This window comes from Stenella coeruleoalba (genome assembly GCF_951394435.1).
Source record: "Stenella coeruleoalba genome assembly, chromosome: 1".
Taxonomy (NCBI): Eukaryota; Metazoa; Chordata; class Mammalia; order Artiodactyla; family Delphinidae; genus Stenella; species Stenella coeruleoalba.
In genome coordinates, this window is record NC_137169.1 from 56,846,828 (window position 1) to 56,870,742 (window position 23,915).

The window sequence follows — 23,915 nt, forward strand, 5'->3', positions numbered from 1 at the left end:
CAAAGGGATTTTATCATGACGACTAGACATAGAAATTGTTCTTGCTCCTAAATCTTGATCAGAACATTCCACACTGAACCCATAGGTTATAGTAGGTTATTGGATTTCATTTTACTTGTTTATAAGGTAAGCATTTATTAAGTGCTTGCTGTTTACCAGGCACTGCTCAGGGTTTGCCATTAGCAATCTCAGTGGCCTCTTTTGCAGATGAGTCATTCCCTCTCCCTCGTCTCAGACCCAGCCCTCTGTACTAAGAGGAAGTGTGGTATAGGAACTGCAGTTTAAAGTTTTTACTGAGGGGTCGGTCCTGAGCTTTGGCCACGTGAAACTCACTCAGTCTCCACCCTCTCCAGTCTTCCTCCTGAGGCTGTGGCTGCCAGGTGCCAGCTGGGGCCTTCTGTCTGCTGGCTGCCCGGGCTTATTCAGTTTCAGAGAAATAATTTCGAATCCAAACTACAACTATTTGAAATTCATTCAGAGTGTAGCAGTATTTCATTCATTCAATAAATTCAATCAGTGAATAAATTCAATTCAGTAAATGTTTGCTAAATTAAAGCAATCACTCAAACAAGACTGACTTAATCTCAAAATGTCTGTTGATGTTTCTGCAAATAAGTTTTGTAGTATAATCTGCTTTGGAAAAGATCACTATTCCCTTGTTTACTATTTCAGATAATATTAACTCTCATAATCCAAGGCAACCTCTAAACAAATTACGTGACGGCGTGTGATAAATGCTAGAAGAACCACCAGAGCAGAAACAAAACAAGCAACAAAAAACCTCAGCTAATAAGAAAACGACCTTAAAAATGACTATTGGGGTCTATTATCTAGATTATTCCAGTTTTAAGACTTCAGAATCTGTGTTAAATGGATACATGTGTGAAACTGGCAAAAAAGAGGCCAGAAATGTCAGAAGTGACATGCAAAACATTTACAGTTCTTGTTTGTATGTGTGTGTCCGGGGGAGATGGAGCCAATATTTTCTACCTCGGCTGCACATTTATGTTGGCGGGATTTCCCTGGTAAATATTGGTTTTTACCAAACACTGAAATCTTTAATCACATTTAACAGACACTGCATTATACTGCGTTAGACACTCCATTAGAAAAGGAGAAACAGGGAAACACAACTGATAGCTACAATCTTTCAAGGGTGAAAAGGAAAAATCAGAATCAAGTAAAATTCTTTAGAGGCAGAAATGCCAAGAAAACCATTGCTGAAATACAAAATTTTGTTTTTCTAAAGTCTGGAGCTGAGTTCAGTTAAGTGACGTAGTTTACAAACCAGGGGAAATTAGGGCAGGAACGGAAGTCCTGCTAAATTAGGAGAAATTGGTCAAAGGAAGGCAAGCTAGCTGTGACATACACAATGTTGGCTTCTTTCTCACATTCTCAAACAATTCTTGTTTGCTACTGTGTTGAGTTGGGTTGCCATGAAACCTAGGACCTAATTTTATATTTGTGTGCTAGTCAGAAGTTCTGAATCTGCCACATAAAGCAATTGCTTGTCTATGTGCAAACAAGGCTGCCAAAAACATAACCTTCCTACCACATGTGCACGTGAGTGCACGCTCGTGCACGTGGGGACACACACACACAACCCCACCCCCAAGAGTCACTTGGTTTTATTCATTCTGTGCTTTCATTCACATCCAGTGGTTCTTAGTGAATCATCCAGGACCCCATAAATCACCTTGAGTGTCTGTGGGTCTGCCGCTACGTTCCTTCCTCCCATCCCGCCTCTACACTCCCTAAATCCCTGCCTCCCTCATCTCAGACACAGCCCTGGACTGCTTAGATGTTTCTAAGGATGTCTTCAGGAGGACTGGCTGTTTTATCTCTGCTTAATTAAATCATTTCAGCCCACATTTTAGGGCAGATGGTGACAAGATTTGAAAGAAGCAGGGACACTGCTGAGATGAAGGGTCAGCCCCACTGAAGCTGCCTAAGGGAAATACTGTTTTTGTTTGTTTCTTTCCTTTTCCTTTTTTTTTCAATTTTTCATCAGCTCCCGGGAGAGACTGAAGAGGTGGGACTCCCAGGAAAATGAAAGACTCAGAGAGGGTGGTTATCACCAAACTTCTGGCTGAGGATGAGGGCCACCCAAAGCCATTCTAAGAAGAACAAATTCCCAGAGCCCACCCCAGAGAGACTGCTTCAGTACCTTGGGGTTTGCCTGAGAAGCACCCCCAGGAGATTCAGGTGTAGCTCTTTCACAGACCAGCATAGTGATGGAGTATCAACTTCAGATTCAGGCCGGATTATAAACTGAGTTCCACCATGTACCTCGTGTGACTTTGGGCAGGTTGTGCAATCACTCCAAGCCTCAGTTTACTCACCTATAAAATGGGAATAATAACTACTTAATGGAGTTGTTGCAAAGATTAAATGAGATAATATCTAAAGTCTCTCACATGCTGCCTGAGTTATAGTAGGTCAACAATAAAGTGAAATCCATCCGAATGTCTCCTTGGGACTTACCCAACAGAGGCAGCCACTAAAGCCTTCCTAATGGCACTGGAGGCAGACTGGCTAAGTCTGAATTCTGACGCCACTAAATCTGTGGCTCTCAGAGAGCTCCTGAGTTTCTCTGTTTCTCATCTGCAAAATAAAATGATCTACTATATATAAAATAATACTCAGGTCATGAAATTTTGATGAAGATTAAATTAGTTCATGCATGTAAAGTGCTTAGAAACTTTGGTAATGGATAAATAATAACTCCAATTATTTTCCTTATTACCACCTCTTCTAAAGTGAGTGTGTGGGCAGAATGAATGTTGGCTTTGGAGTATTCACGTCAATAGCAATAGCTTTATGGTCTAGAACAGTGATGTCCAATTGTCATGTAATGCAAAACCCATAGGAAATTTAAAATTTTCTAGTAAACACATAAAAAGAAACAGGTGCAATTTGTTTTAATAATGCATTTTACTCAGTTCACTATATCCAAAATATTATAATTTCAACATGTCAAATGTAAAACTTTTCAGAGATATTTTACATCATTTTTCTATATAAAGTCTGTGAAGTCCAGTGTGTATGTTACACCTGCAGCACATCTCCAACCACATTTTAACTGCTCAGTAGCCACACATGATTAATAACTATCATACTGTCCAATGCAGAAATTCCAGATTCTAAAGAAAGTCCCCTTACCTTGACGAGCCTCAATGATCTCATTTATAAAAATGGAGAGAACATTCATGGCTTTGTTTGTAGAAGAAAATGAGCACACTTGAAAATGCTTTGTCAACTGGAAAAGACTGTATGTAGTACGTTTGGCTCTTGGCAAACTCTTGACTGTCAAATGCGATGACGTTCTCACATGGTGAAGCACCCCAAGTCCTGTGTGATCGGAGACATTACCCAGGAGAGCACTAGGTGGAGACGCTTTCCTATAGGTAAGGGAAAGAGATTTCAGCCCATAACGTTTTGAGTGACAGGAAATTTCTACCCCTCTTCTCCCCACTTACCATGCTCATTCCCAATGGCAAACACCTTTTCTTCTGCTCTCCATTGATTCTTGAAATTCCTTTGACAACTTTCACTCTACAAGTAAAGAGAAATTTAAGGTATATATAACCCTTCAATTCCCCCTGATCCCACTCAGTTTGGGACCTCATTACTTCTTAGCGGCTAACTTTTTCTGCAAATAATAATCCCTGATAATAATAATTTACCAGGTGCTTATTTTCTACTCCATCCTATTATCCTTACAACTTACATCTATCAGATCAATTATTCATCTTATAGGCTTCACTGTAATAGCAAGAGCACGGAACTTGAGGCAGAAAGCCCAGGCTCAGGTCTCCGGGTTCTGCATTTATCAGTTATGGGATTTGGAGTGAAATGCTTAAACTCCCTAAACTTCAGTCTCTTCCTGTATAAAATAGAGACAGTAAAACATTTCTCACAAGGCACGATGATGATTTAAAAAGATTATACATATGGAAGAGATCTATAACTGCAAAACATTAAACAACTGTATAACAATATTAAGATATTTATAAACCACTGTGTGTGTCATCCTTCCGTTGAACAGTTTTCAATGGCTCCCCACTGTCTGCCAGATAAAGTCAGATTCCTTGGTCTAACTTAAAACACTCTCCAGTATCGGGCCCTGACCATGCTACTTTTGCAAATGTATTCCAATCTGCACCCTTGCTGACACCCAGTGTTCTAATCAAATAGGACTATTATGCTTATTCTTCCAAACAGGACTGAATGGTGTGGCATGTTTCTAATTTCATACCTTTATTCATGCTACTCATTGCCTTACCTCAGTTTTTCCATCTCTCAAAATTCCACCTATTCTTCTTTACTTGGCCTCCAAGTCTCTCCTGATCGCTCTTTCCCCCATGTCTTTAAGATCTGTCTGTGCTGCCTCTGAACTTTACTTGTATCTTTTGTATGACAACTGTCAGAATCAATTTGGAATTCTAGTATTGCTTAGTGCACAGACACCTGCAGCTATTCTGTGAGAGTTAAATGACAAATTCTGCGTGTGATTTTGCAAAAGTCCCCTTGGGAGACAGAATATCCCCTCTGTTAAAATGAGCCAGCTAGAAATCGAATCAAGACATGAATGCAAAAGAAATAGAGAGCTTATTAATTGTGGTAACATTGAATAAATCAGCAAAAAGAAGGTGGTTTATTTGGAGACTAGTGAAAAAAGAACCAAGAACAGGAATTCCTGATATTGCTTCTCCAATACTGTTCAGTAGCCAAGACGCCATTCCTTTGGGTAGTGGATCTCCCATCTACTGATACGTTGGGCAAGTCAGCAGTTGAAACAATATTTTTTTGAGCTTCTACTAGGTAAGTAGATACTGTGCTACATTAAAGACCAGCCAAAAAGATATGTTCCTTGCTCTCAAGAAGTCATGGGTAAAATAAACGAAGAGAAAGAATTCCAGTGACATGGTCAGTTGGAAATAAGAGGCCTGAACACAGTTGTTGTGGGAGCTGAGAGGAAGGGAGCTTAATCCAACCTCAGAATATTTGGAAGGCTTTGTAGAGGAGATAACTCTAGGCTGAATCCTAAAAGATAAGAGTTAGCCAGGTGGACAAAGTTGGGAAGGGCACTTCAGGCCAATGGAAACACTTGAGCTAAGTGTATCAGGCTTGAGTAAAGCAGATTAAAACCATCCACCTAAGTCCCCTGCTCTGATTTGATGCTTGCCAAGCAATCTTATGATAAGAATTTGGTCTCCCATGTTGAGGAACGTGTAATGACTAGATGACATGAAAAGCTTACCATAAATTATTGCTCTCTGTAAATTAATTCATTGGTCTCTGATTTCTCATTGCACTCTTATGAGTTGGACTAGTACTGGAAGTGGAATAAAGTTAAAGCACACTGACAGAAATCACATTCTGACCTGAAAAGCTGAGATGACTGAGAGTTTTGGTCACCAACCAAATACCACTGTCCTAGGGACGATACGGTTTCAACTCGTAAATATCTCAAATGCATTTACCTCTTTCCATCTACATTGCTACAACGTAATTCTAGGCATCACTACTTCCTGCATAGGTTAAAGCAATAAAATAAGTAATAATGCTGCTAGCAACTGGCATGAATACTGACTAGGTGCTGGGTACTGGGCTAAGTACTTTTATGTGGATTACTTTACTTAATTCTCATAACAACCCCACCGGAAAGATATACATCCCCTAATTTTAGAAATGAGGAAATTAAGACTTAGAGAAAATTAAGCAACTTGCCCAAGTTTGCACTGCTAATAAAATAAATGACAGAGCCAGAAATCAAACTTATCTGTCTTCCTCCATATCCTGAGCTTTTAAATACTATTTAGCTAGCCTCCTTGCGGCCATTCCCACCTTCAAGTTCATTCTCTAGATTGCATGGAGAGTGATCTTTTTTTTTGCAAGATTTTTATTTATATTTATTTATCTATTTATTTATTTGGCTGCCCTGGGTCTTAGTTGCAGCACGTGTGATCTTCGTTGCAGCACGCAGGATTTTTAGTTGCGGCATGCGGGGTCTTTAGTTGGCATGTGGGATCTATTTCCCTGACCAGGGATAGAACCCAGGTCCCCTGCATTGGGAGCTCGGAGTCTTAGCCACTGGACCACCAGGGAGCATGATCTTTTTTAAATGCAGATTTGGCTAGGCCACTCCAAGCTCCTCTCCATGGCCTTCCATGGCTGTGTAGGGCCTGATCTGAACTTCTTACACCAGTCTTTTTCTCTCGGTGTGTTCCCGACACATGGACAGATCTTAGTCCGTGGAATGCACCCTGATGTTCTTCCTGTCTGGTATGCTTTTCTCCCTCTTTGCACCTAATTCTTATTCCATCAACTCTCATAACTTTCCAAGTTAGGCCTTCCCTGAACTTTTTAATACATCCTAATTCTTAGACTTTTGAGTCCTCTGTGATCTCTGTGATAAATTCTTAGGGCACTCTAAAATTAGCAGCAGCTCCTTTTCCAATTGTAATTAAATAAGTTTTTGTATAATTATTTGTCTCTTCCTGCTAGAATATAGGCTTCAAGTAAGCAAAAACTATGTCCATAGAATTTACCATTATACCCTTGGAGTTTCATGCTGAGCCTACAATATAAGAGGCACTCAAAAACAAATCCACTCATTAAATAGATATTTGTTGTCTCATATTCAACAAACAATAGCCAACATTTATCTGGCACTTATATTATACCATGGACTGTCTTAAACATTTTACATTTATTCATTAAGACTACAACCCATTATATAGATACCATTATTATTCTCATTACATGGGTGAGGAAACTGAGGCAGAGAGAAGTTAAGTAACTTCTCTAAGATTAGGCGATGGAATATGAACCCAGACAGTGTAGTTCCAGAGACCAAGCTTTTAACCACTACTCTATATTCTTCTTAAATATTTCTTGTATATATTTAATGTATTAGAAAAATAACTGGGCACCGACTGACCTCCATGTCTGATTGCTTTCTTGTGGCATTGCCCTGTAACACCAACACAGGGGGACAATTAAGTTCCTTGGGCACCCTTTCACATTTGTGGTACATGTTATTAACTGAATGAGTACAGACTCTCATTAGTAAGTAATGCCAAAGTCAGAGTCCTTCTGGAGAGCAGAGTTTGGCAAGGGTAAGGACACTGAAAGGGAATAGGGCTATGAGGCTGGTACATCAAAGACAGTTTCACCTTGTCCAATCTTGCCTGGGTGAAAGAAAGAGAAAGTTGGACCGTTTGCTTATAACAGGCCCCATGGCTTAGCAAAAAAGATCATGGAATTCAGAATCAGAGAACTTTGGTTCTTCTTCCTCCTCCCTCTCTTCCCCTTCCCCCTCTCTCCCTCCCTCCTCTTCATCTCTCATCTCTCTCTCTCTCTTTGTCTGTCTCTCATCAGATGACTGAGCAAATCATTAAACATCTCTAGGCCTCGCATTTCTAACATGCATAATGGAAAATGTATGTCATAATAATAATAATTTCTATCTCATGGGGTTTATTTTTCAAGGAAAAAATGAGATCCACAAGTGAAAGTGCTTGGTAAACTGTCAAGTTGTATATACCAAAGCTAGCTGTGATTGGAGTTTTTTTTTTTTAACTTGTAGTCTTACAGGAGTTTGCTAAGGAGATCAGCATCAAAATGACCTACTTTCACTGTTATTTCCCTTGAGGGCAGTGAACCTCTTCTTCCGTGAATCCACCCAGAGTGAAATCCCTGTCATGTGCAATTGCAAAGTTCCTCATATTTATAAAGACACATTAACAAAGTCCTGCCTGAAGAAAGGCCATTTGGGGCTTACAGATGGCCTTTGGAAGAACTGTGTTACAGAGTGTATGAGTGTTCTCCAGTTCCTGGGATTTGTTCTAAGAATGTTTTACTCAAGGTTAAAACAACAGCCTTCTGGAAAAGTTGCACTCTAACACAGGTGCATTTCATTTACCAAAGAGTGATCAAAAGAAAATATATACCTTTGGACTTAATAACTTACAATGAAAAGAAAAGCTATTGCTAACTGTCAGGGAAAAAACATCATATAACCAAGATCACTAAATAAATACGCTCACAGCCCCAACCTAACTCCTTTAAATAAAGAGAGGCTGATTTCCATATGTATGAAACAATTTTACATTTTAACAAATACTTATTGCACTTTGAGAAGGAACCAAGGAGAGGAATAAGCCTGCTAACCTCAAGGCTCACTGAATCTCGGGAGGACACCTACAGGGCTAGAAGCTTGTGGAAAAAGCTAGTTATTAGCTGGATGTAGAGTCCAATTCATATACACTTCTTACTTCCAAGAATCAGAAGAGTTGTTTTTTAATTTTCTCCATCAAGATCTGCTTTAATAGTTTCCCCAAGGGAGCCCTTGCTTTAGAAATTGTGTCTACAAAAACAAAAACTGCATTTAAAGATAACAATTAGTCTACCAAATTAAATTTTTTTGTTATTTTATGGAGGTTTATTTAATGTTATTTCAGTTATTTGATGATATTCACAAATTAAGAGCTAGGAAAGGTCTTGGGATGCTTTCCTTTCAACATCAACAGTTTACTTTATTTTGAGGCTAAAAGTGCAGGTTTTGCTGTGACCACGCGAAGCTTCAGGCTAGGTTGCCCCGTCTGTGCCATGTGCCACTGGGCCATTGCAAAAGGTCATTGTGTAGTTTGGGTACTGATCAAAGGTGCTTAGCTAGGTGGTGAGGGGAACTGAAATTCAACCCTTGCGTCACTTCCCAAGCTTTCTGCCCAAGGGCTATGTCTGCCGAGAGAGAGCACATTTTTCTAATTTTCACAAAGTTACCGTATAAGCTTGGGATGGGGAGCAAAGGCAGAGGAGGAAGATGAGAAGGCACCCATCTTCACAGACTGACCATTTTGAAGATGGGAAAGGGGTTTCCCATGTAATCATTCAGTTCAGTGGACCGACTCTTCTTCGTTGCTGTGGTCCCAGCACCTGGCATCAGCAGGCTTGGCACGTAGTAGACACTCAACGTATATCTTGTGGAATAAATGAATGAACAAATGGCTTTCTTATACAATTCTCCATGTCTAAAGGTCCACTGATCTGGTGCGTCAATATGCCTTGGGTAAAAGCAGAATGATACATCAGGCAAGTTCTATATTTTAGAAGTGAAACCCAACAAACTCTAACCTAACCAAGAGCCAGTTCCCTATCTGAGGTCATGCAGCCAGAGGCACACTGTAGGATTTCGTGGCCACTTTATATGTGACCCCCCCCCCCCACCTCCAATGCCCAGGGCCAGAGCACAACTCTACCAACTCAGCCACCAAACATATGGCTATCTACCCTCAGGAAAGTGGCCAGGACCAGGGAGAGGCTTGTATGGGGTGGGGTGCAGGAAGAAGTTCCTGACAGGTACTAAGCTGTGTATCAAAGCCTCGGCATGCCTTGTTTCACTTAATTCTCATAGCTAGTTTGTGCTCTCTTCCTGTTTTACAGGTAAAGACACAGAGACACAATCAGGCTCCTTACCCTGTCTAAGGTCACAGTGCTAATAAACAAATGGCAGAGTCAGGGTCTGTAAACAGCTGGGCCAGACACCAATATGTTCCACTGAATTTTGAGTTAGTAGGAGCATCCTGGTCTATGAAATGTCAAAACCAATATCCTTTTTCAGCTGTGTGTGATTTACTCAACTCTATTTGTTTGTTTGTCTTTTTTGTATGTTAATCTCAACCTGCTAATTTCTGCCTGCTCCCATCTTTCCCCTTGATAACCGTAAGTTTCTTATTTTGTTTTATTTTGCTTTTATTTATTTTTATTTTTGGCTGCGTTAGGTCTTCATTGATGCATGCGGGGGCTACTCTTCGTTGTGGTGCGTGGGTTCAGTTGCTCCGCGGCATGTGGGATCTTCCCGGACCAGGGATGGAACCCGTGTCCCCTGCTTTGGCAGGCGGATTCTTAACCACTAGGCCACCAGGGAAGCCCTCAAGCTCTTTTGAAACCCATTGCTACAGTTCAATGAAAGGAAAGGAAACATGTTTTTAGAAACCCTGTTTCTTTTCTTCCTTTCTTTTTTTTTTTTTTTTAAACTGGGGTTTCGGGACTTCCCTGGTAGCACAGTGGTTAAGAATCTGCCTGCCATTGACATATATACACTACCAAATGTAAAATAGATAGCTAGTGGGAAGCAGCCACATAGCACAGGGAGATCAGCGTGGTGCTTTGTGACCACCTAGAGGGGTGAGATAAGGAGGGTGGGAGCGAGATGCAAGAGGGTGGAAGATATGGGGATATATGTATATGTATAGCTGATTCACTTTGTTATACAGCAGAAACTAACACACCATTGTAAAGCAATTATACTCCAATAAAGATGTTAAAAAAAGAGAGAGAAGCTGATGTGATCAACAACAATTTTATCATATTATACATTATATTATGATGTACAAATCAATAACTTAATTAAAGAGTGATATAATTAGAATTTTTTTTAAAAAAAGAATCTGCCTGCCAATTCAGGGGACACAGGTTCAATCCCTGGCCCGGGAAGATCCCACATGCCGCGGAGCAACTAAGCCCGGGTGCCACAACTACTGAGCCTGCAAGCCACAGCTACTGAAGCCTGAGCGCCTAGAGCCTGTGCTCCGCAACAAGAGAAGCCACCCGATGAGAAGCCCGTGCTCCGCAACAAGAGAAGCCACCCGATGAGAAGCCCCCGCACCGCAACAAAGAGTAGCCCCCGCTCGCCGCAAATAGAGAAAGCCCGTGCACAGCAACCCAGACCCAACACAGCCAAAAATAAAATAAATAAAATAAATAATAAAAAAATAACAAAAACTAGGCTTTCCCTAGGTGGGTCTCTCTGTTGAAAGCATGCACAGAAAATCAGGAAGACAGAGAAAAGTGCACAAATCACAAGTGTAGAAGTCAGTGAATTTTCATAAAATAAACAGACCCATGTAACCTGTACCCAGACCAAGAAGTACATCATTGTCGGCCCCATGGAAGTCCCCCTCCAGTTCTCGCCCAGTTGCTAACACTCCAAGTTAACCACTATCTTGACTTCTAACATCATAGGGTTTTTTTTGCCTCTTTTGAACTTTATATAAATAACATCATATTTTTATGTGCTTTTTAATCTCTGGTTTCGTTTATGAGATTCATCCCTGTTGTTGCCTGTGGCAATTGTTCTGATTGATTTAACCACCATACAATCTTGCAAATAGTACCACCTTCTCTAATGAAAAGAGTCTGATTATGTGAGGCAGATAGACAAAAGAATAAATAATAAATAACAAAAGGTTATTTACATTTCCTTTCTATGCACTGTATTGGGGTAGAAAGTCTTGGAATCTTGACAAACACAACTCTGATATATACAGAGCTGTATTAAAATTGCATTTAGAATGATCCATTATATTAGGAACCTAAAATACTCAAACTCCTAGAAGCTGAGAGTGGAATGGTAGTTACCAGGGGTTGGGTGAAGGGGGATTGGGTAGGTGTTGATCAAAAGGTACATAGTTTCTGATCCCCAAGGTGACTAAGTCCTAGAGACCTGCTGTACAGCATGGTACCTATGGCTAACCATACTGTGTAATATATGTAAAAATTTAAGGTAGATTTTATTTAAACGTTCTTATCACACACACACACACACACACACACACACACACACACAGAGGGAGGGAGGAAACTTTTAGAGGCAATGGCTAAGTTTATGAGATTATTTAGGATGACAGTTTCACAGGTGTATACTTATCTTCAAACTCATCAAGGTGTACACATGAAACATGCCCAGCTTTTTTGTATGTCAATCATATCTCAATAAAAAATTGCATTTAGTTATAGTTCTTAGAAAATTTATATTTGGGGTATATTGTGATGCTTTCACTTGCTAATAATAGGAATTTAGGACCTGTCTGAGCCCCAGTTTTTCTCATCTGTACTGAGAAACCCTCATAGTGAGGGCTTCAAAGTCAAATGATATAAGTACACGAAGGGGCTCCATCCTGATTTTTCCCAGAGATCAGTAATAAGATCATGCTTTCCTGCACAGAGCTTGGGCCCAACTTTTAGGGCACCTGAGGTCTCTTACCAGCTGGGCCACTGGCTTCATCACTGCTAAAATCTGTTTCCATGCTTTCCAGCTCTGAGCAGCTCGCTATTCGTGGCAAGGCTGAGGTTTCCCATTGCCCTTTCCTGATGCCCTGCCCTTCTCAGCATCTCTCCTGCCCAACACCTGCTAAAACACACACACACACTCACACACACACACACACACACACACACACACTGCTGAATTTGCATGAAAAAAATGGGAATATTGAAATGTGAGCTAAATATTAGCTGAGCCTGAAAATTATTAAAGCAGAAGAGGGGAGATCATTGACTGAAAAAAAAAGAATGTTACTCAACAGTTTGTACAGTGTTGTCTATTCTTTTCTCTTTTTTTTTGGCCGCGCGGGGCGTCTTGTGGGATATTAGTTCCCCGACCAGGGATCAAACCCAGACCCTCGTTAGTGAAAACATGGAGTCCTAACCACTGGACCACCAGGGAATTACGAGTGTTATATACATGCATACATGAAAGGATATGCACAAGGGGGATAGCGATGGTGATTTCTGCTTGGTAAAATGTGACGTTTTTATCATTTCAAATTTTTTGCTTCTCTGTAATTTTCTTGTTGTCTACAATGTCTACAATGCATCTATATCCTGTCTGTAATAATAAATGTGATATTTGCAAAATGTGCATTATACTTAAAGGTTTAGAGTCTGGTTTTGTGTGTATTCTCCTATTCTACCTTCCTTGTGAGAACAGAGTAAGTATTTTTCGTATGTTCATTTTTCAGATAAAGAAATGTAGCCTCAGCAAAGTTAAGTAACTTGCCTGAGGTTACTCTCAGAAACAAGAGGCGGGACCAGAACCAAGCCAGGTCTTCTGGGTAAATACTGCACAGTAAATATTGGGCTAATGGCTGTGTTAGGTGGATCAGAAAAGGGAAGAGGAGACTCAAGAAATGACAACATTTAGGAAAGCAGTTACACAATTTTAAATAGAAAAGACCCAAGGGTAAGATGCCACTTTAAACACAGCAATTTCAGGAATGCATGCATTTTCAGCCCTGAGGTGAATCCTCTATTTTATTGACCAAGATAGGGTCTTGCCCGGAATCTTGCTCTGTTTAACCTCTGATTTAGCTTGTGCCTTAAGGTGAATTAGAGATAATCATATCTCTTCTGTGTTTATGGCACAGAGATGTTGCAAGGATTAATGGGTAGTGTGCTTGGCGCTCCTTTGAGAAAAGAGCTATAAGAATGTCACGTATTATTACCAGACTGATGCGAATTATAATTGAATAATTATAATTATTCAATGCAATACTTACCAGACCTACAGAAGGAAGTAAATCTTCCTTTGTTGCTCTTGTTGAAGTGAAAGAACAAAAGAAGGGGAGAATAGAAGGGAGGTTCTCCCTGCTCCTTCTTCTCTGGAAATTCTTGACAAGTAGGGTCATCCCATGGCCACAGATGGCCCCAATACCTTCCCTTATCCCCTTGAGACTTGCTTCTGGGGTGCCAAGCATCGTTCCTTCTCAGAGTCATTTTTGTAAGACAAGGAACGAAACCAGATTCATGGGCACGTAACCTGTGCAGCTGCACAGGGGCCCTCACTCCAGGGCCGCAGAGTTAGTCTTGAAACTCATCATATTATTATCTTTGTGTTTTGTAAGTAAAGTCGGATGGGAAAATGGGGCATATACTCCGTGGCTTGAAGCCTTGGCTCACGTACTGTCCCATCTCCTGCCACCTACCTGCTTCCCCTGGACGTGTTCTCAGCCACCTGTTTCCCTTATCCTTGGCACCCCGGGGCTCATCCAGTCTCCATGTCTCTACCCCAACCCCATGACCACTGCTGCTGTCCACTCGCAGCGGGGGCCTGGGTGCAGGTGCAGAGAGGATCTGAGCTGGACATGGGTGCCCTGCAAAGTCTCAGGTGGGGAATGCCCTGGGCCGGCATGGCTGTACCATGGTAGACAGAGGCCATGTCTTGGTGGGGGTGATCCTCCTGTCCACCCTGATCCAGGTATCTAGCACATCCTGGTGCAGAAGTTATAGCACCTTTAGGGGTCACCTGTCTGCTGTGGGTTGGGGCATTGGTACCATGGTGAAGGGAAATGTCTGCCTTTCTCAGAGCCTGCCCTGGGCCAGGGCATAGCACGCAGTCTGGAAGTTGGCAGGTTCGGGCACCCCAGCAACTGGTAAGCTGTGCATGTGCCCTAAGTCAGAGGCTGCAGGGCCTCTGGGGTCCTATAAGGGTCTGCACCCTCCTCCTGGTATCCCTCTGCCTGAAGTAACACAATTTTAAAGAGTAAATAAAACACACCATGCCATTCATTAATTGTGACAAATGTGCCGTTTTAAGATGTTAGCTATCGGGAAACTTGGATGTGGGGTATATGGAAACTCTTTGTGTTAGCTCTGCAACTTTTCTGTAAATCTAGAACTATTTTTTAAAAGTTTATTTAAAAAATACAATACCGGGCTTCCTTGGTGGCGCAATGGTTGAGAGTCCGCCTGCGGATGCAGGGGACACTGGTTCGTGCCCCGGTCCGGGAGGATCCCACATGCCTCGGAGAGGCTGGGCCTGTGAGCCATGGCCGCTGAGCCTGCGCGTCCGGAGCCTGTGCTCCGCAACGGGAGAGGCCACAGCAGTGAGAGGCCCGCGTACCGCAAAAAAAAAAAAAAAAAATACAATACCACCATGACAGGTCGAGGGAGAGCAACTTCAGAAGAAAGGAAAAAGCTTCATATTTTAAGACCTTTCACAGCACTTTTTCCTGCTTTTTGAAAAGGGACTATGCATTTCATTTTGCACTGGGCCCTGCACATCATGGAACTGATCCTGACTGTAAAACCCCTTGTTGAATATTCAGTTCTTCTATCTCCCTTCCTATTCCTCCCCCCACACATACCAGGTTTGGGGGTTACTTTTACTGCCGTTAATAATTATACTCCTGTGTGCTGATCACCTACTGAGAACTGGTTACCATACTTTCTATACTTGGTTTCATTTAACCCCTTTATAACTTTATGAGATGAATATTCTTCTCCTTATTTTAAGATGTGGGAAATGGAGGTCCAGGATCACACAGTAAGTGGTAAGAGAGAAAGTCAAAATGCCCGAGCCTCAGTCCAAAGCTGGTGCTCTTTTCGCAGTGCTACAGACGTATCCTCAGCCTCTAGATACCCAAGTATCAATATTTTCAGGCTGCTTGGGCAGGCACTGTGGTTTCCATCCCTCTGAGTGTTTACTGAGTATCTACTGGGTACCAAGCACCGGATCCTGTGCTAGAGCTACAAAGTTCTAGTGTGGAGGCCAGTCTGAGCTGCACTGGTCCTTTCCTTTGGCAGTACCAGTAAGTAGCTGGGGTTTGATGCTCCCATCCTTAGCCCACTCTGACATCTGTACCTCCTGCCTCAGTTACTGTGATAAGAAGGCTCTAAAACGGCACATAAAGAAAGCCTTGGCCATGGATTAAGAATCTGGGAAGGGACAAGTTTTCATTAACTTCAAATTTTAACTTTTTACCTAAAGAAATATTGTGGCTGACCAGAATCAGAGAGGGCAGTGAAATAAGTTCCTGCCATATCCACTGGCCAGTCCCTGGCAGCTCACTATTGTCCCAACTCTAGGAGCATGCGTGTGTTCATTCTGTGTAATAGACAAGGAATGAGTTGTGGCGATGGTACTTAACTGGAAGATCATTGACGAGTTCTCCTCCTTCTTCAGTGCTTCACTGCTATAATTACCATATTTTCTTTGTGGGTGGAGATCGGATCCCTTTTTTCCTCTTCCGGGAGGAGAAGTGTAATATATCATCCCGCAGTCAGTTCAAAATGCTCCAAGCAAGTTACTTACTCCCCACCACCAGGGTGAATGTCTGATCTTGAGGACCACAGGTTGTGACATGGAAGACACCAGGGTCGTGAAGCATGAGTACCTGGGAAGTGGTTGGACTTTTCTTTTATGAGAGGCCAGGAGGGAGAAGGGGAGGATTCTGTCACTTCAGGAAAAGCTTCCTTGGATGAAGCGCTCTTCTGGAAGGGCATAGAGGCAAGGGGGTGTTTCAGGCACACAAAAGAGTCAGTGAGGAGATTCTTTGTGTTGAAGCAGCATGGCAAAACTGAGGAAGAAAGGAGGGAAGGTATGTGCAAGTCTGGATCGAAATGAGTTTCACTAAAAACACTTCAATTCTTGTCTGCACATTTTTGAGGCGTGTGAAAAGAAAAATGGAGGAAGTCACCTTCAGTGGTTTTGTGGCTTTTTAAGTATGACATCCAGGATGTTGAATTTTAACCCCTGTTTATCCTGAAGGGTAGGCATATGTGGGGGATGAACAAGACACCTATTCTTTGAAATGTGCGTCGGTGCCAAGTGGCTCTTTGTCACTTGGAATCTCTCTCCTGTTTATTCCCTTTTCTGCTTCAAGTGTGAGTGCCACACACATAAAAGTATTCAAATAATAATAAAAAAGCTATGTGATCTCCCTAGGATTTCTGCATGGGCATATGAAAAATGTATTCTAAATATGACAGGAATGTGTGAGTCTTTTCCTTATAATAGAATTTCATGTGAGATTTTTAATTTTATTCGTGCCTATTGTGTGCTTGCATTCCAGAAAGCTCGGTAGAGTTAAAGGATGGTGTTCCCTTCAAAAATCAGTCATGTATGCAGGAGAGTCTGACTGGTTTTTATAACTCTCTGTAGCATCATTGGTTCATCTAGCATTTATAAAATTAATTTCAGTGTTTATTAACATAGGGTTCTTAAGTCAATAACCTTAAGTATTAGCTTAGACTCACGAACTTTTGGGTATGAAATGACGTATTGTGAACACTTAAAAAGAGTTTCATTACCCAGCAAAAATATGATCTTAAAAGCAATAATTTTTGAATGGGCCACTGAGACATATTTACAGAAAGTCTGGATTCCTACAGTGACAAATCCGAGGCCCCGGCTTTAATCAGAAAATCTGCGCGTTCACATCTGGCTCCACCTGAAAGTCTGGTTCAGAATTTCCCTGTGATCCTGGCAGTTGCAGAAGAGAAGTTTTAGCTTTGTTTAGTATAACAAGAACTGCCTGACTCCCCAGCCAATAAATGTGTTCATGTAAAACTCCAGACAGTTTCTCTGAGACTGCACTCTTATCAGGGAGACCTCATTTTGCCTCTACTTAAAAGGGAGACTCGCAAGAGAGGAAGACTTGTGCTGGTCAGTGTTTGCTGAATTGAAAGTTATTCCAACATTTGCACATTCCCCAGAATGAATGACTGCTTAGCCTTCCAACAACGTAACTGTCAGTTTCCCCCCTCCAGTTTTCGATTGTACGTTTCATTTAGAAGAAAAGCCAAATGAGAAAATGCTTTCCTCATTTCTCCTCTAGACTGCAAACACTCAGAAATGACATCACGCACCCTAAAGAACCCCAAGATGACGAAGGCAGAGAGAGCCTGAGAAAACTGACTGCTTCTGCCATGAGTTTTAGGACTCATGTATGCAGATGAGCTTTTAAGAGCCGGTTCCCCGCCTTCTTCCTCAAAGGAAGTTTCTTGGTAGATCGCAGACACCTCATCCAGCCTGGGGGCGGGGGGGGGGGTGAAAACTTGGCACGAGCCATTCCGGGCAGAGCACCGGATTTGTTCTCCTGGTGGAGAGAGCTGGAAGGAAGGAGTCGGCGTGCAAATAATGAAGGAGCACGGGGCCACCTTCAGTAGCGCCGGGATCAGCGGCGGCAGCGGTGACTCGGCTATGGACAGCCTGCAGCAGCTCCAGCCTAACTACATGTCTGTGTGTTTGTTTGCAGAAGAATCTTATCAAAAATTAGCAATGGAAACGCTGGAGGAACTGGACTGGTGCTTAGACCAGCTAGAGACCATACAGACCTACCGCTCTGTCAGCGAGATGGCGTCTAACAAGGTAAGAGATGACCGTTTTATTCATTAAAGTGTGACCGCGCGGGGAGCTCCGGGCTGCCCTGGCCTCCGCCAGCAGCAGAGGTGCACCGGGACGCCACTGTCAGCTTTGTTGATCTGCCTCCGATGATTCTTTTCCAAAGTGCTCCACTTTGCTTGCGTCGTGATGCTACAGCAAAAGTTTAAAATCCTCAGCAGGCTTTAATTCCTAAACTTCTTTCTTAGTGATGCTGTGCGGAATGTGTTTAAGGTGAGGGGTGTTTATGAAGTGTACCAATCACCATACAAGTGAAAATGCTTTTTTTATTTTTTTGTAAACAGTTAGCAGGAAGATAAAATCTGAATGAATCCATAGGGTAAAATGTTGCGTTGCAGTCAGGTGTTATACATGTGTGTCTGAACAAGAAAATAATGTGATTTCTGTATATCGATGGTGAGAATGGTTTGCCCTGAAGTTTCATAAATTCTGAAATTCTCCTCAGAAGGATGTTCTGATATTCTCCAACATTTCTTTTGTGATGCTGATATGACCTAAGATTAAAAAAAGAAACAATATACTTTGTCTCCAAAAAAGAAAGTTATTTTTTAAAAGTTTGCTGCTTTACAAAGTGGAATCATATGAAATGAAGTTCCACCCGTACTGCAAAGAAATGGTTTTATGTACCATGCCCAGGCAAAACTTAGTGTTGAAGAGCTTTAATTATCTACCATTATATCATTTGTTTAAGTAACACCTGGATTTAGAGTGCTAATTTATGTAGTGAGAGTTGTTGCTTTTTGTTTGTATTTTTCTCTTGGAGACTGTTGATTTTATATCTATCTATCTATCATCTATCTATCTATATGCACATATATATGTGTCTGTGTATGTATTATTTTAATTGAAAGCCTTAACACTGCACCCTCATAAATACACATTTCAAAATCCCCAATCATCCTAGCCTGAGGTATTATCTTATTGTCTTAAGGTTCTGGGGCTGGGAAGAGATTTTGCTCCACACCTGCCAACATGCCCTTTCCAGCCTCGCATGTGTGTCCCTCCTCCCTTTTTCCTGGGGTTAAAAGTATCACCTTCCCTTCGAGACTTGCTGGCTCCTGCTCAGAGGATCTGAGTAGAGGAAGCATCATGTCCTGAAGGTTGGCGGGGTAAGAGGGGGTGGTATAGAGAGTGGACTTTTCTTACTCTTGTTTATAGGTTAATGAAAGGGCAAAAAAAATAAGCCTCTCTCAAATTTTAGTTCAGATTCAACTTGGGAAAAAAAAAGGTTTGAGTTTTAACTATTTACTGACTTTTCTCTGAAGTTCTCAATTGAAGCTAAATTCTGGGTTTTTCCAGGCTGTTGTAAATCTCAACCAGCTGCTTCCCCATGAGGAGGGTGTAACTGCATAACTTCTCCAAACCACACTGGAGTTCATGTAGGAGGATTTTCACACAGGCTTTAGCCTCCTGTGAAACATTCACGGATACTCTGTTCTTTGCATTTTGTGATCATTGATACACATGCAAGATGGAGATCTGGTATTTAGGGGTAGTTTTTTAGCAGGTTTCACCATAAAGGACACCCTGAACTTTCTTCTGGAGTCACTAAGATACAGTGGGCAACTTTCTCCCCCTGGAGAAAAAGATTACTCATTGAGAAACTGCAAATTGCCATTAGTTTTCGTTTCGACTGTTGATGCCTTGTAGATTCTAACCAGGTTTGTGTCTGGAGTGCTGAAATTAGACATTGTCTATCTTGCAAATTTATTACAAATGATCTCATATTCAGTGTATAGTTACTGAGGCTCTGACACCAGGGACTGTGTAGGACCTAGTGAGAATTCAGGCTTCCGCTCCTCCTTTATGGTGTCCTGTGCAGGAAGCAATGAAAGTTGAATAGGGCTAACCCTAAAGAAAGGGCTAAACCTTAATGCTGACACAGTTAGCTTAAGTAGAAGGCATGCAGCTTCACCTATTTCTAGAGCTACAGTGGAGAGGTTGTAGGGCAAAGCAATTACCCAGTGGATGAATAATGTCCAGATGACAGCTGAAGTCAGTTTCAATTTTTAAAAAGATCTGTCTCTCTTTACTTAGCTCTCTTTTTACCTACCCCCAATCTCAAAGTCTTGATTATACTGATAATCATCTCAGGGTTAATCCATGGCACATATAATATAATATAATGTGAATATTATTGTCGCCACCAAAAAGAAATTGATCTATACCAGTTTAGGGGGAACTGAATTATCTGTGGTAAAACTAAAATTCACATTTAATTTTAAATATTCTCAAAGTTATTTGAGTGTTCCATCTGAGCTACTGTTTAAAAATATCATCATCGTCATCATCATCATTACTGTGTAGTCTTTTTCGATCATCTTCTGCTTACTCTCACTGAACACAGGAGCTGTGGCAAATCTCTGAGTTACAGACTTGGAAGTAAGTGTGAAGATGTTCTATACAGGAAGTTTGTGAAAAGCATGGGCTTTGGAGTCCAAAGATCATGGTTTAGATCCTGTTTCTATCATTTACTAGCTACTTGACCTTGGCCAACTTACTTAACTGCTCTAAGACTCAACTTTCTCATATGTAAAACAGGGATGAACGTGGTCCCTACCTTACTGGGGTTGCTGTGAAGATTGAGATAATACGTCTAAAGCACTCAGCAAGGCCCCTGATGTGAAGCAAAAGTTCAATAAGTGATAACTTATTAATAGCATCTGCTACATCTTTGCATAAAACCATCTGTCTCTAGTTCTGATCAGCTAAGTGACTGCTGAGTTTTGTTTGCAGCCTCTGAACTTGCATGAGAGTGGTGATGGGAGTGCCTGTGTTTTGCTTAGGGGTTTGGAGATTACATGTATGCCAGTCTACATGCAAATGGTAGAACGTCAACTGCGTCTAGTAGAGGAAAACAAGTAGTCTTTATATTCACTTCATCTGGGTAGGGATGGATTTGTTTGTTGCTTTTTCTTAACCCTTTTGAAGAAAACCGTGACTCAAAGATTGCAACCATCCCAAGTGTGCTTCAGAGCCCAGAGAGTAGGATGAGGAACTGTTTCTGTGACTTACAGAAACATAGTTTTTCCCTTGGCTCAAATTTCCCTCATTCCTTAATGCTGGCCACAGGCCAAATGGAATTCCAGAATTACAGGGAAAGATGCAGCCAGGTGGGTCAGTATTGTAGATTATTTTCCCCCAAGAATTACAACAAGATGGAATAAATTAAGTAGGAGTTTTACAGGGCAATGACACTGTCTTTCAAGATGAAAAGGATATCTAGTGAACCTTCTGCCAGCAGCTAGACGCGTGAGAGCTGTTTTCTTTAACCACAGATTGCCTTCTTAGATTTGTTCATTAATTTTTTGTTTCAACTTTTATCACCTCCTGAATTAGAAGAATTGTCTTACGCTTCAGCGAAATGCATCAGAGCATGAGTTCCTCAGTGGCAAAACAGTCAGATGTTTTGAAAACAGGATGCTTTGGCTGCGCATTATAAAAAGAGGAACGGAAAGAGAAACAGTATAGAAAGGAAGAAAGCAAATAGCCTCAGCAGGGTCCCCAGCCCAACAGCGGCATAAACACTGACCTATCTTCCTGACCTTCACTGTAGCTCAGTTCCTGACCTCGTGTCACCAAAGCCAACCGACGTCATTGGAGGAGGAGAGGAGGAATGGCGCAGCTGCTGTGAGGGTGACTAGAATTTCCTGTCTCCTTCCTGACAGACGCAGGCTGAAAAGTACAGAGTTGCAACAACAGTGGCTGAGGAAGGACCGACACAGAACAATCCCAGTGAGGTGGCGTTGTGACTGAGGGGAAAGAGGGAGCTTTGACTGAGAAACAGTGTCTCTGACGTAAAATTTTCAGGTGAAAAATGTCAAAGGGGTTATTCGTACCCGGCATGTTGAATGTCTTTCAAAAGATGTAATACCCAGGGGCTTCCTTGGCGGCGAAGTGGTTGAGAGTCCGCCTGCCGATGCAGGGGACACGGGTTCCTGCCCCGGTCCGGGAGGATCCCACATGCCGCGGAGCGGCTGGGCCCGTGAGCCATGGCCGCTGAGCCTGCGCGTCCGGAGCCTGCGCTCCGCAACGGGAGAGGCCACAGCAGTGAGAGGCCCGTGTACCGCAAAAAAAAAAAAAAAAAAAAAAAAAAAAAAAGATGTAATACCCAGTAAGGAGCTATCTTCAAGCAGCTGGTCACTGACCTAACTTTCCCCCACAAGTCCCCCACTACACTTTTCTTTCTCAACTAGCTTTGCCCTGGGGCTATTTTATGTGTAGTACAAAGGTTTGGGCCTTATCAATGAAAATGGATGTTCTGTTGTTGAAAAGAGCAGTCCTGAATAATATCAGTACTCTCTTGAGAATGGAGCACCAGGACCCAGCATTGCAGTAAATGTTTGCTAAGGAAGTCTATAAGATGGGAACGGGAGGCAGACGGACCTTTTCCTCTCAAGGGCATCAGAAAGTCCGCTACAGATACCATGACAGGGGAAATGAGTCCTCTCAGCTCTACAGGTTTATTTTTCCGATTCTTCAGGTGTAGCCGTACTAGAGTACCAAACGTGAAGCCAACTACTTGCCTGTGCTCGTGGGTGGGAGGGAATTAAGTCATCGAATTCTACCAGCCTGGAGCCACCTGGGACCCAAGCTGCATGTCACTGGAATGTGACCATGATAGGTTGATTCCCTTACAGTTGGTGAGTCATTCTCTATCCAGTCGTATAATTTGTAAGGATGGGAAATGTTGGATCCAGCAGAACTGAAAGGAAATAGATCTTATTGATCAATGGATTCATCTTAGAACTCTGTTGGGAAGATGATAGACAGGTAACCAATTATTGAAAGGGATTAATTCCACTTTGGCGCAAAATTGAATGACATGATTAGAGCAGTGCCCCCCATGGGGCAGGAGGACCCCTCTTCCTGGGCACTGTGCTTATAGAGAGCCTAGCTTAGTCTGTACCCAGCTGTACTCTGCTCCAGGACCTGGGGAGGCTGCTGGGTCGAGGGAGCACCTGTGCTCCCCCTTCCATACTGCATCTACCCTCACATTGTCTGCTCAAATGGCTTTGAACTCACTTCCAGGGCCTATGCAGGCCTCTTACCTGGGTGTGCTACAGGAAAGCATACCTTTAAGCCCAAGGAGTAGCCAAGAGGCAGCAATCTGGCTTGAGACAGTAGTGTGGGAGAAGCTTGGACATGCAGGCTGTCTAAGCAGAGGGTGTACTTATGGGACCCACATACAAGGTCCCTGGTGGTGCTAGGACATGGGGAAAGAATGGGGCAGGGCGTGGTCCATGAACTAGATCCCCCTGCACTACCATATCCAAGGTGTTCAAGTTTTCTAAATTCAATCTGGCCTTCCGTAGGAAGGGATGTCTGTCAAAGTAGGAGTATTGGACGCAGCTCAATTTATATCCTTATACAATTAGACTTATGATATGTGGCTCCACAAATGTTGGAGGAGACCTCGGATTAGAGGGCAGAATAGAATAAAAATCAGTTCTGATGGCCAAGAGGGGGACTCAGACAGTGTTTTGGTCCAATTTTTCTTTCTCTACTGCTCAGATATGTATGGTACTAGAGACAGCAAAGTGGAAAGAGCCTGGGAATAAGCCATGAGTTTGAGTTCTAGCTCTGCCTTTATTGAGGTGTTTTATCTTAAACAATTAAATCATTTTGAATCTTTGCATTTTCTTAACTACAAAAAAAAAATTGTTGGAGAGGACTGTCTCCATGGTCTACTTCAGCTCTTGTATTTATCAATAGAATAATAATAGTGAACAACCAATCTATTTTTGCAGGTGTATACTTTGTGTGCAGATATTGTGCTAAGCTCCTGATCTACATTCTGTCATTAATACTCACAGCAACTCTTTGGATAGGTACTGTTATTATCCCCATTTTACAGATGAGTAGAGTGTGGCTTAGAGGGTTGAAATAAATTGCCTAAGGTAAAGATGAGAGCCAGGATTCATACCCAGGGCCATCTGACTCA

The 23,915-nt window shown here is 42.1% G+C and overlaps 1 protein-coding gene across 2 annotated transcripts in view; it reads left to right on the forward strand.

Moving 5' to 3' along the window:
• The window catches only part of PDE4B (phosphodiesterase 4B), a gene marked incomplete at its 5' end in the record, with an annotated part of 592,264 nt that overhangs the window by 532,633 nt on the left and 35,716 nt on the right, over positions 1-23,915 (forward strand). For both annotated transcript variants that reach the window (XM_079919229.1, XM_079919230.1), the window contains one exon: positions 17,826-17,938. In XM_079919229.1, the coding sequence (XP_079775355.1) occupies positions 17,826-17,938 (113 nt within the window). The remainder of the gene's footprint in view (positions 1-17,825; positions 17,939-23,915) is intronic.